Here is a 12,860-nt window from a genome sequence, read left to right as displayed (position 1 = left end):
ACAGTAAAATAATACATATATACAGTAAAATACAGCAATTACTGTGCATGGGGTGTTACAGTTTATACATGTATATACTTCTAAATAAACGTATTTCTAAAGTTTAGAATATCACAGAATTACTTACTTACATATGTTAGATGTGTTCGTTGTCCTTTGAGATAAAAAAATGCAGATAAGGTTTTTATTGGGCCGATCAGGGAATGTATGTGTGTGATAGTGACAGCTGCTACATCAATCAAAGCCACTATCTTCAAAGCGAACAGCCTGTCAATCAATCTGCCAGGTTTGCAAAGGCTCGCCTGTCTCAATATGGAGTTGGGTGCAGTTTTAATGATGGAACGCTGGAGTTGCACAGCTTAGAAGGGACACATAGAGCAAAATCGAACACGGCTGATGGCAGCTACCCAGAGACCACTCTGGGAATCGAAACATGGCCGATGGAGCCTGCAGTAAGACAAGCACTTCCCTTTCAATACAGAGCTTGCTCTTCAGTTGAATGGTTTGCGGTTCTCATGAAGCCCTTACCTTTCCATTCAATCCAATGGGCTGCGATGCCAATTCATTAGCTGGCTTATGATTTTATACAACAGCCTCAACACATTTTTTTCAGCACTCTAGATTTTCCCAGTTAAGAGATATTGTGTAGACGTTTTCTAGTTTTTGTTTTAAAATACAGTTTTAGAAGAAGGATTACTTTTTTGTCAGGCTGGTTGTTTTAAAGTCCCAAAACAATACAATTAGATGTGTTTTTTCGCTGTATTATTTAATTGAACATAATGTTTTGTTCTGTTTATTGTTATATGATTATGTAACAGTTTTGATCTAATAAATATGGTTTAAAAGTCAAGTCTGTCGCTCTCTCGTACACAGGTCACCTTCTATATAATCCTGAGCACCTCCGCCATCACCATAGAAACCACTGACCTAACAGTCAATCTGCAACTGCTCACGTGAGTACAAATCTAGTCTATTGCTAAGGTCATGACGAAGTTGCATTCTGTATTGGTAAGAGCTCACTGTGTAGAATTCTGATCATCACCGCACCAAAGTGGCATTGTGGCCCTGGAGACAGTCCAAAAAAGAGCAAGCAGACTAATCCATGGGCTTAAAGGACTAAACTTGTGATGAAGCAAGCCATTACTGATAAGGACTATGCACATTATTCTTTGCCAATGTAAAACTGTGATATGTTTATGTCCTGAATTAAGCATGCACTGACAGTATGGGTTTAAATAGTAAAAAGTAAACAGAAAAATGTGTACTTACCTGAAATGTGTAACCCTGAGGTTTGAGTTGGTCCTGAACAGAAAAAAGAAAGAGAAACAAAAGGTTATTGTAAACTTTAAAAGCAAAGCGCAGTTGAACGCATGTTACAAATATAATATTCCTTTTGCCGAGTTTATTTTAAAATACTTCCTGTCGGGGGCATGGCTATGGCGTGGCACTGAAAGGACGCAAAAAATCTGCTCTGCCATTTATCATTTTTAATCCTTCTCAATCCTGGAAGAAAAACACGTTAAATCTAACTAAACTGATATCTGTGGAAATATAAATATGATTATCTTCCTAAAATGCCTAAAAGTATGATGAAAAAGCCGTGTGGAGTAGTGGTTAGGGCTCTGGACTCTTGACTGGAGGGTTGTGGGTTCAATCCCCAGTGGGGGACACTGCTGTTGTACCCTTGAGCAAGGTACTTTACCTAGATTGCTCCAGTAAAAACCCAACTGTATAAATGGGTAATTGTATGTAAAAATAATGTGATATCTGTATAATGTGAAATAATGTATAATGTGATATCTTGTAACAATTGTAAGTCGCCCTGGATAAGGGCGTCTGCTAAGAAATAAATAATAATAAAAATAATAATAAATGAGAGCTCGATCGAGATGGAGACCTGTGATCCACCCTCCCCATCAACAAGCCAGCAATCTGATCCAGGAGACGCTGAAACTAATCAAAGAAAGAGTAGACAGGATCATCTCTCCGGTAAAATACTGGATGAAATTCGTTTAATGAAGGAGGACTTCACCATAAAATTTAACAGAGTGTTAAGTGCATTAGAATCTATTGAAGTGGACATAAAAGATTTTTCCGGAAGGCTGACACAGGCTGAAACACAAATTAGCGATGCCAGACAACATAACCGGGAGCCGGGAGTCTAGCTGTGGGAGTCCAGCAAGGGGAGGCCTGCGCTGTGACGCTGTTCGACTAGATCCGAACCTAATGGGGCTCTAGAAGAAGCTATCTACTAGTCAGGTCTGTACCCTCCACCCTACTGCTCCTACTGTGCCTTTTGTCTTGCTTGTCCTGCTATGACTGTCTCTCACATCCCTGTTCTGTCCTCCCGTCCTCGTCCTCTGCCCTCCCTCCGCTGCTGCTCCTCCAGCCCCTCTAACCTCATTTCTCTGCCTCTCCCCCCCTCCCGCACAGTCTCTGGTGCACTCTGGAACTGTCACTCTTCTGCTAACAAAGCTGATTTCATATATGCCTTTGCCTCCCACCTCTCGCTCGATTTCCTTGCTCTCACTGAAACCTGGCTGTCCCCTGATAACACTGTTACTCCTGCTGCCCTGTCCTCTCTCTACGTCCTGTCCCATACCCCGCGTCTCACTGGACGGGGAGGTGGGACGGGTCTTCTCCTCTCTCCCTCCTTACTCTTTTCTGTCCCCTCCGATCTCACCTCCCTCTCTGTCAGTACCTTTGAATTTCATGCAGTCCAACTAACCTCTCCCTGTCAACTCCTGCTCATTGTTCTGTACTGCCCCCCTGGGCCTCTCACTCACTTTCTGGATGAACTCGACTATCTACTCTCCTCCCTCCCCTCTCTGTCTACCCCGACTGTCCTGTTGGGTGACTTCAACATCCATCTCTCCAACCCCAGCCACTCTGCTGGATTCCTCCCTCTCCTTCACTCCTTCGACTTCTGTCTCTCTCCGTCCCCTCCTACCCACAAAGCTGGCCATCAACTGGACCTCACCTTCTCCAGGGCCTGCTGCCCCTCCACCCTCTCTGTCACCCCCCTGGACCTCTCTGATCACTATTTCATCTCTTTTTCTCTGTCTCTCCCCACTCTCCCTGCTCCTCCTACCCCCACTGTCACCTCTCGCCGTAACCTCCGATCTCTCTCCCCCTCTGTCCTTGCCTCCACTGCTCTCTCTCACCTCCCTCCTATCGACTCCTTTTCACAACTCTCCGTAGACTCTGCTACCTCCACCCTCTTCTCCTCACTCACCTCCTCCCTCGACTCCCTCTGTCCCCTCACCTCCCGACCTGCTCGCCCCCCCCCTCCCCATCCCTGGCTCTCCTCTGCGCTCCGCTCGGCAAGAATCACACTGCGATCTGCTGAAAAGAAATGGAAGAGAACCAAACTCCCTGCTGCCCTAGAACTTTACCGAACTCTCCTCTCCTCCTTCTCCTCTACTCTCTCCTCTGCTAAATGTGCTTATTTCCAATCTGTAATCCAAGCCTCCACTAACAACCCACGTAAACTATTCTCTACCTTATTCTCCCTCCTAAACCCTCCCCCCCTCCTCCTCCCTCCTCTATCTCCCCTGACGACTTTGCCTCCTTCTTCTCTTCTAAAATCTCAGATATCCGCAAACTCTTTAACACCTCTCCCTCCCCTGCACCCCCTCCTGCTCCAACCCCTACACCCACTACATCCCCTACTAACTTGCCCTCCTTCTCCACCTTCTTGCCCCTCTCAGACTCTGACCTCTCCTCCCTGCTCCAGGGTCACAAACCCACCACGTGTGCCTTGGACCCCCTCCCCACTCACCTCTTTCAAGCTGCTGCTCCTGCTCTACTCCCCTTCATCTCCTCCCTCCTCAACACCTCTCTACTTTCTGGTATCTTTCCCTCTGCCTTCAAAAAAGCCTCTATCACTCCCCTCCTCAAAAAACCTACCCTCGACCCCACCTCCCTCCAGAGCTACCGTCCTGTCTCCCTCCTACCCTTCCTCTCCAAAACCCTCGAGCGGACTGTACACCGCCAGCTCTCTGCTTTCCTGTCCAACCACTCTCTGCTTGACCCTCTCCAATCTGGCTTCCGCTCTGCTCACTCCACTGAAACCGCCCTCCTGTCTGTCACCAACTCACTTAAGTGTGCCCGAGCTGCCTCTCTCTCCTCTGTCCTAATTCTCCTTGACCTCTCTGCTGCCTTTGACACTGTTGATCACTCTATTCTACTATCATCTCTTGCTGACCTGGGGATCTCTGGCACTGCTCTGGCCTGGTTCTCCTCCTACCTCTCCAACCGCACTTACCAGGTAACCTGGCGTGGAGCAACCTCCACACCTCACCCTCTCTTAACTGGAGTCTCCCAAGGGTCAGTCTTGGGTCCTCTCCTGTTCTCTCTCTACACCCGCTCCCTGGGCCCCCTCATCGCATCCTATGGTTTCTCATACCATTTCTATGCTGATGATGCTCAGATTTTCCTCTCCTTCCCCACCTCTGACTCCACCATCTCCTCCTGTATCTCTACCTGTCTGTCTGCTATTTCCTCCTGGATGCACTCGCATCACCTCAAACTCAAACTCTCTAAATCTGACCTCCTTTTCTTTCCCTCCTCCTCCCCCTCCTCTGATCTCCTATCTCTGTTCCTCTGGAATCTACCACACTCTCTCCCTCTTTCTCCGCTAAGAACCTTGGAGTCACCCTGGACCCCTGCCTCTCTTATTTCTAGCACATCTCCACTCTGGCACGCACTTGCCGATTCTTCCTCAGCAACATACGAAGAATCCGACCCTTCCTCACCAACTATGCTACCCAGCTCCTGGTCCAGGCCCTGGTACTCTCCCGCCTAGACTACTGCAACTCCCTCCTGGCTGGCCTCCCTGCGTCCGCCACCCGTCTGCTCCAGCTCATCCAGAACTCTGCTGCCCGCCTGGTGTTCTCTCTGCCTCGCTTCGCCCACGCTACTCCACTACTCCGCTCGCTCCACTGGCTCCCGATCACCGCTCGCATCCAGTTCAAGACTCTTGTACTAGCCTACAGATGCCTTGACCAGACTGCACCCAGCTACCTCCAGACCCTCATCTCTCCTTACACCCCCACTCGACCTCTCCGCTCCGCCTGCACTAGAAGACTGGCTCTACCTCCGCTACGCTCCCCTGCCACCAGAGCCCGCTCCTTCTCCACCCTTGCTCCGCAGTGGTGGAATGACCTTCCTACAGATGTCAGGACTGCCCAGTCCCTGACCACATTCCGGCGCCTCCTTAAGACTCACCTCTTTAAACAGCACCTGTAGAACTCCTCTGTTGTATCCTGGGACACTATCACCCTTCATTTAAATGTGCTTTATTTTGCTCTTATCTGCCCCCTATTTTACTGCATTTAATCCTGTACTTCAGAATACTGTATTCTGCCAAGTGTTTAACCTGTAGTATTTTGTACTTAATCATATCCTGATGTAACTATCACTATTTAATCATATCCTGATGTAACTATCACTATTCTCTGCTGTATTATTGAATTGTGGTTTGTCACACTTGAACAAAAATTATTGTATTTCTTGCTCTTATTGTATTACTTGTATTGTAACACTTGAAATGTATTTGCTTGCGATTGTAAGTCGCCCTGGATAAGGGCGTCTGCTAAGAAATAAATAATAATAATAATAATAATAATAATAATAATAATAATAATAATAATAATAATAACTGACCTCCAAATGAAAACTGACCATGTGGATAAAGATCTGGCAGCTCTCATTCTGAAAGAAATGAAAACTGACCTTGTGGATAAAGATCTGGCAGCTCTCATTCTGAAAGAAATGAAAACTGACCGTGTGGATAAAGATCTGGCAGCTCTCATTCTGAAAGAAATGAAAACTGACCGTGTGGATAAAGATCTGGCAGCTCTCATTCTGAAAGAAATGAAAACTGACCATGTGGATAAAGATCTGGCAGCTCTCATTCTGAAAGAAATGAAAACTGACCGTGTGGATAAAGATCTGGCAGCTCTCATTCGGAAAGAAATGAAAACTGGCCGTGTGGATAAAGATCTGGCAGCTCTCATTCTGAAAGAAATGAAAACTGACCGTGTGGATAAAGATCTGGCAGCTCTCATTCTGAAAGAAATGAAAACTGACCGTGTGGATAAAGATCTGGCAGCTCTCATTCTGAAAGAAATGAAAACTGACCGTGTGGATAAAGATCTGGCAGCTCTCATTCTGAAAGAAATATTGACGAGTTGGAAACCCGTAATCGGCGATCTAACTTAAGATTGATTGGACTCCTGGAGGGCACGGAGGGCCGAGACGCGTCCCTCTTGATGGACTCCTGGAGGGCATGGAGGGCCGAGACGCGTCCCTCTTGATGGACTCCTGGAGGGCACGGAGGGCCGAGACGCGTTCCTCTTGATGGACTCCTGGAGGGCACGGAGGGCCGAGACGCGTCCCTCTTGATGGACTCCTGGAGGGCACGGAGGGCCGAGACGCGTCCCTCTTGATGGACTCCTGGAGGGCACGGAGGCCCGAGACGCGTCCCTCTTGATGGACTCCTGGAGGGCACAGAGGGCCGAGACGCGTTCCTCTTGACGGACTCCTGGAGGGCACGGAGGGCCGAGACGCGTCCCTCTTGATGGACTCCTGGAGGGCACAGAGGGCCGAGACGCGTTCCTCTTGATGGACTCCTGGAGGGCACGGAGGCCCGAGACGCGTCCCTCTTGATGGACTCCTGGAGGGCACAGAGGGCCGAGACGCGTTCCTCTTGATGGACTCCTGGAGGGCACGGAGGGCCGAGACGCGTCCCTCTTGATGGACTCCTGGAGGGCACAGAGGGCCGAGACGCGTTCCTCTTGATGGACTCCTGGAGGGCACGGAGGCCCGAGACGCGTCCCTCTTGATGGACTCCTGGAGGGCACAGAGGGCCGAGACGCGTTCCTCTTGATGGACTCCTGGAGGGCACGGAGGGCCGAGACGCGTCCCTCTTGATGGACTCCTGGAGGGCACAGAGGGCCGAGACGCGTTCCTCTTGATGGACTCCTGGAGGGCACGGAGGGCCGAGACGCGTCCCTCTTTTTGGAGACTTGGCTGCCGATGGTTCTAGGAACAGTAAACTTCCCGAAAAGTGTAGTCTGTTTTTAAGGTTTTCAAAATTGTTAATTGTACCTAAATCCTGTCTGTTAATAACTTCTAAACAATTACGGTAGCACAGGGCGCACCCATATAAACATTTTTTGGTTTATTTGAATTAATTGTGTGTGTGTGTGAGCTGCTGTTGTCTGTGAAATCTCTTTAAAGAAACAGAGGGATCTATTTGACTACAGGAGCCTGATACTGGCCACTTTACTGTGTCATTCATAGCCTTGATGAATATACCTGAAGAGTATGTGTTTGTGTTTTTCTCCAGGATCAGTGAGCAGCCTGACCTGCAGCCGATTGTGGCTCGAGCAAGAGTTGTGATAGAGCTTCCCCTGTCTGTCACTGGGTAAAGCTTTTCAAAACAGCACAATACACACCTCTAACAATACATTGTGTCATGTGTAATAGCACTATACACACCTCTAACAATACATTGTGTCATGTGTGATCTAGATAACTTTACACACATCTAACAATACATCTTGTCATGTGTAACAGCACTATACACATCTAACAATACATCTTGTCATGTGTAATCTAGCTAACTGTACACACTGTATACAACTACACTGGAATGATTCAATGTCACAGCAGCCCTGCAAGCAGTCCTGGCTTTCAGAACAACCCTCTCTTATGGGTTCCAGAATCAGGTCACATGCACTGCCATGTGCCTTAGATGGTCTATAACATAAGGTTTCAGCCATTCTAATATTAACCAATAGACACAATGGTGTCTATAACAAAAGATAAAGATCTGTTACCGGAAAATGTAATACAATACAAGTAATAGCAAAACACAGGTGATGCACAATTTTGCTAGATAGTTCCAAAACTGTCTTGTTTGTTCTGTAGGATGGCTGTTCCTCATCAACTCTTCTTCAGTGGGACAACAAAAGGGGAGAGCGCCATGACATCACAGGAAGATGTGGGCAGTGCAGTGGAGTACAAATTCACGGTGAGAGAGAGAGGGAGGAGGAGGAGGAAACGGGGAAAGGGAGATGAGAAGAATTGGTAGAAAGGATCACAAAGATGGTGAATCCGTGAGACCCGAGAGGAAGACAGTGCCATTTTACTGTTGGTATCCTCTGTCAGACAAAGTTTCTTCTTTGCAATGAATAAAACAAAACAAATCAAAGTAAACAGGCTGCCGGCACAAGCGCTTCAATTTCAAAGCAGCAGCAGCAGAACAGCGTGGAAGCTGTGAACTTTCTTCACCCTATTCAGCCCCAGAGATCATGTTCAATGTGTTGCTCCCCTCTCCTTCAGGTTACCAACCCTGGTCAATCCCTGCAGACTCTGGGCTCTGCTTTCCTCAATGTCATGTGGCCCCATGAGCTGTCCAATGGGAAATGGCTTCTGTACCCAACTGGAATGTATTTCAAGGGGGACCGAAATACCCACTGCTCCACCTCTCAGCCCCTCAACCCCCTGAGACTGACGGACTATCACAATCTACCTGGACAAACGGTAAGGGAACTTTACACTGTAGCATTTAAAAAGGAGTGTGAGAATCCGCTGTGAGACTGAGAGACACAGGACCAGTGTACAATTGCACATTACACCGTGCAACTTTTTTTTTTTTTTTTGGCTCCTAGGTAGTAAGTGTTATTTCCTAATTGCTCATACCTCAAAAGTATAGAAAATGGCTATAATTCCCCACAAACTTTGCTTTTGTGACCAGGACAGTGATATTTTGAAATTTACCTATTTCCAATGAGAAAATGGGCGAATTTGTGTCTTTTCATTCACATAAAGTCAGAAAAAAAACAACATATGAATCCAAATTAACATGTATTTATACTAAAGTAATACAAAAATGACTACAAAAGATTTAGAAGTGAGTAGTTTTTCGAGATTTACGATTATACTGTCAATCACTTTCACGAATCAGCCCCCAAATGTAGTCTCCCATCATGTTCTCGTTATACTGTCCTTGGTAGCGGCGTTCAAAGTCCAGTATATCCTGGTGGAAGCGCTCGCCTTGCTCCTCCGAGTACGCTCCCATGTTCTCCTTGAATTTATCAAGATGCGCATCAAGGATATGGACTTTGAGGGACATCCTACAGCCCATTGTGCCGTAGTTCTTCACCAGAGTCTCAACCAGCTCCACATAGTTTTCGGCCTTGTGATTGCCCAGGAAGCCCCGAACCACTGCGACAAAGCTGTTCCAAGCCGCTTTCTCCTTACTAGTGAGCTTCTTGGGGAATTCATTGCACTCCAGGATTTTCTTTATCTGTGGTCCAACGAAGACACCGGCTTTGACCTTTGCCTCAGACAGCTTAGGGAAGAAGTCTTGAAGGTACTTGAAGGCTGCCGACTCCTTATCTAGAGCTCTGACAAATTGTTTCATAAGGCCCAATTTGATGTGCAGTGGTGGCATCAGCACCTTCCGGGGGTCCCAGCTGTACTCATCATACTTCAAGGCGTCCAGCAAGGACTTGATGCTGTTGTAATTCTCTTTGAGGTATACCGAGTGAGCCAGGGGAAGAGACGGGTAATTGTTACCATTATGGAGCAGCACGGCTTTGAGGCTCCCGGTGTTCATGTTTGTGTGGTTCCATGTTCGACGCTACGGGGTAGGGATGGAAGATGACAGATCGGTGTTCATGTTTGTTGGTTCCATGTTCGATGCTCCGGGGTAAGGATTGAAGATGACAGATCGGTGTTCATGTTTGTTGGTTCCATGTTCGACGCTCCGGGGTAGGGTGGAAGATGACAGATCGGTGTTCATGTTTGTGTGGTTCCATGTTCGACGCTTTGGGGTAGGGATGGAAGATGACAGATCGGTGTTCATGTTTGTGTGGTTCATTGTTCGATGCTCCGGGGTAGGGATGGAAGATGACAGATCGGTGTTCATGTTTGTGTGGTTCCATGTTCGACGCTCCGGGGTAGTGTGGAAGATGACAGATCGGTGTTCATGTTTGTGTGGTTCCATGTTCGACGCTCCGGGGTAGGGATGGAAGATGACAGATCGGTGTTCATGTTTGTGTGGTTCCATGTTCGACGCTCCGGGGTAGGGATGGAAGATGACAGATCGGTGTTCATGTTTGTGTGGTTCCATGTTTGATGCTCCGGGGTAGGGATGGAAGATGACAGATCGGTGTTCATGTTTGTGTGGTTCCATGTTCGACGGTCCGGGGTAGTGTGGAAGATGACAGATCGGTGTTCATGTTTGTGTGGTTCCATGTTCGACGCTCCGGGGTAGGGTGGAAGATGACAGATCGGTGTTCATGTTTGTGTGGTTCCATGTTCGACGCTCCGGGGTAGGGTGGAAGATGACAGATCGGTGTTCATGTTTGTGTGGTTCCATGTTCAACGCTCCGGGGTAGTGTGGAAGATGACAGATCGGTGTTCATGTTTGTTGGTTCCATGTTCAACGCTCCGGGGTAGGGTGGAAGATGACAGATCGGTGTTCATGTTTGTGTGGTTCCATGTTCGACGCTCCGGGGTAGGGATGGAAGATGACAGATCGGTGTTCATGTTTGTGTGGTTCCATGTTCGACGCTCCGGGGTAGTGTGGAAGATGACAGATCGGTGTTCATGTTTGTGTGGTTCCATGTTCGACGCTCCGGGGTAGGGATGGAAGATGACAGATCGGTGTTCATGTTTGTGTGGTTCCATGTTCGACGGTCCGGGGTAGTGTGGAAGATGACAGATCGATGTTCATGTTTGTTGGTTCCATGTTCGACGCTCTGGGGTAAGGATTGAAGATGACAGATCGGTGTTCATGTTTGTGTGGTTCCATGTTCGACGCTCCGGGGTAGGGATGGAAGATGACAGATCGGTGTTCATGTTTGTGTGGTTCCATGTTCGACGCTCCGGGGTAGGGATGGAAGATGACAGATCGGTGTTCATGTTTGTGTGGTTCATTGTTCGATGCTCCGGGGTAGGGATGGAAGATGACAGATCGGTGTTCATGTTTGTGTGGTTCCATGTTCGACGCTCCGGGGTAGGGATGGAAGATGACAGATCGGTGTTCATGTTTGTGTGGTTCATTGTTCGATGCTCCGGGGTAGGGATGGAAGATGACAGATCGGTGTTCATGTTTGTGTGGTTCCATGTTCGATGCTCCGGGGTAAGGATTGAAGATGACAGATCGGTGTTCATGTTTGTGTGGTTCCATGTTCGACGCTCCGGGGTAGGGATGGAAGATGACAGATCGGTGTTCATGTTTGTGTGGTTCCATGTTCGACGCTCCGGGGTAGGGATGGAAGATGACAGATCGGTGTTCATGTTTGTGTGGTTCATTGTTCGATGCTCCGGGGTAGGGATGGAAGATGACAGATCGGTGTTCATGTTTGTGTGGTTCCATGTTCGACGCTCCGGGGTAGGGATGGAAGATGACAGATCGGTGTTCATGTTTGTGTGGTTCATTGTTCGATGCTCCGGGGTAGGGATGGAAGATGACAGATCGGTGTTCATGTTTGTGTGGTTCCATGTTCGACGCTCCGGGGTAGGGTGGAAGATGACAGATCGGTGTTCATGTTTGTGTGGTTCCATGTTCGACGCTCCGGGGTAGGGATGGAAGATGACAGATCGGTGTTCATGTTTGTGTGGTTCCATGTTCGACGCTCCGGGGTAGGGATGGAAGATGACAGATCGGTGTTCATGTTTGTGTGGTTCCATGTTCGATGCTCCGGGGTAAGGATTGAAGATGACAGATCGGTGTTCATGTTTGTTGGTTCCATGTTCGACGCTCCGGGGTAGGGTGGAAGATGACAGATCGGTGTTCATGTTTGTGTCGTTCCATGTTCGACGCTCCGGGGTAGGGATGGAAGATGACAGATCGGTGTTCATGTTTGTGTGGTTCATTGTTCGATGCTCCGGGGTAGGGATGGAAGATGACAGATCGGTGTTCATGTTTGTGTGGTTCATTGTTCGATGCTCCAGGGTAGGGATGGAAGATGACAGATCGGTGTTCATGTTTGTGTGGTTCCATGTTCGACGCTCCGGGGTAGTGTGGAAGATGACAGATCGGTGTTCATGTTTGTGTGGTTCCATGTTCGACGCTCCGGGGTAGGGATGGAAGATGACAGATCGGTGTTCATGTTTGTGTGGTTCATTGTTCGATGCTCCGGGGTAGGGATGGAAGATGACAGATCGGTGTTCATGTTTGTGTGGTTCCATGTTCGACGCTCCGGGGTAGTGTGGAAGATGACAGATCGGTGTTCATGTTTGTGTGGTTCCATGTTCGACGCTCCGGGGTAGGGATGGAAGATGACAGATCGGTGTTCATGTTTGTGTGGTTCCATGTTCGACGCTCCGGGGTAGGGATGGAAGATGACAGATCGGTGTTCATGTTTGTGTGGTTCCATGTTTGATGCTCCGGGGTAGGGATAGAAGATGACAGATCGGTGTTCATGTTTGTGTGGTTCCATGTTCGACGGTCCGGGGTAGTGTGGAAGATGACAGATCGGTGTTCATGTTTGTGTGGTTCCATGTTCGACGCTCCGGGGTAGGGATGGAAGATGACAGATCGGTGTTCATGTTTGTGTGGTTCATTGTTCGATGCTCCGGGGTAGGGATGGAAGATGACAGATCGGTGTTCATGTTTGTGTGGTTCCATGTTCGACGCTCCGGGGTAGTGTGGAAGATGACAGATCGGTGTTCATGTTTGTGTGGTTCCATGTTCGACGCTCCGGGGTAGGGATGGAAGATGACAGATCGGTGTTCATGTTTGTGTGGTTCCATGTTCGACGGTCCGGGGTAGGGTGGAAGATGACAGATCGGTGTTCATGTTTGTGTGGTTCCTTGTTCGATGCTCCGGGGTAGGG

General features: G+C 48.3%; 1 protein-coding gene across 5 annotated transcripts in view; it reads left to right on the top strand.

The window, feature by feature from the left end:
* LOC117401129 (integrin alpha-7) overlaps positions 1-12,860 on the top strand; it is a 138,416-nt gene that overhangs the window by 95,363 nt on the left and 30,193 nt on the right. For all 5 annotated transcript variants that reach the window (XM_059013486.1, XM_059013490.1, XM_059013487.1 and 2 more), the window contains 4 exons: positions 874-953; positions 7,355-7,432; positions 7,939-8,041; positions 8,353-8,553. In XM_059013486.1, the coding sequence (XP_058869469.1) occupies positions 874-953; positions 7,355-7,432; positions 7,939-8,041; positions 8,353-8,553 (462 nt within the window). The remainder of the gene's footprint in view (positions 1-873; positions 954-7,354; positions 7,433-7,938; positions 8,042-8,352; positions 8,554-12,860) is intronic.

Source organism: Acipenser ruthenus, chromosome 45, assembly GCF_902713425.1.
Source record: "Acipenser ruthenus chromosome 45, fAciRut3.2 maternal haplotype, whole genome shotgun sequence".
Taxonomy (NCBI): Eukaryota; Metazoa; Chordata; class Actinopteri; order Acipenseriformes; family Acipenseridae; genus Acipenser; species Acipenser ruthenus.
Note: the sequence above shows the minus strand (reverse complement) of the source record. Positions and strands in the feature narration are given on the sequence as shown.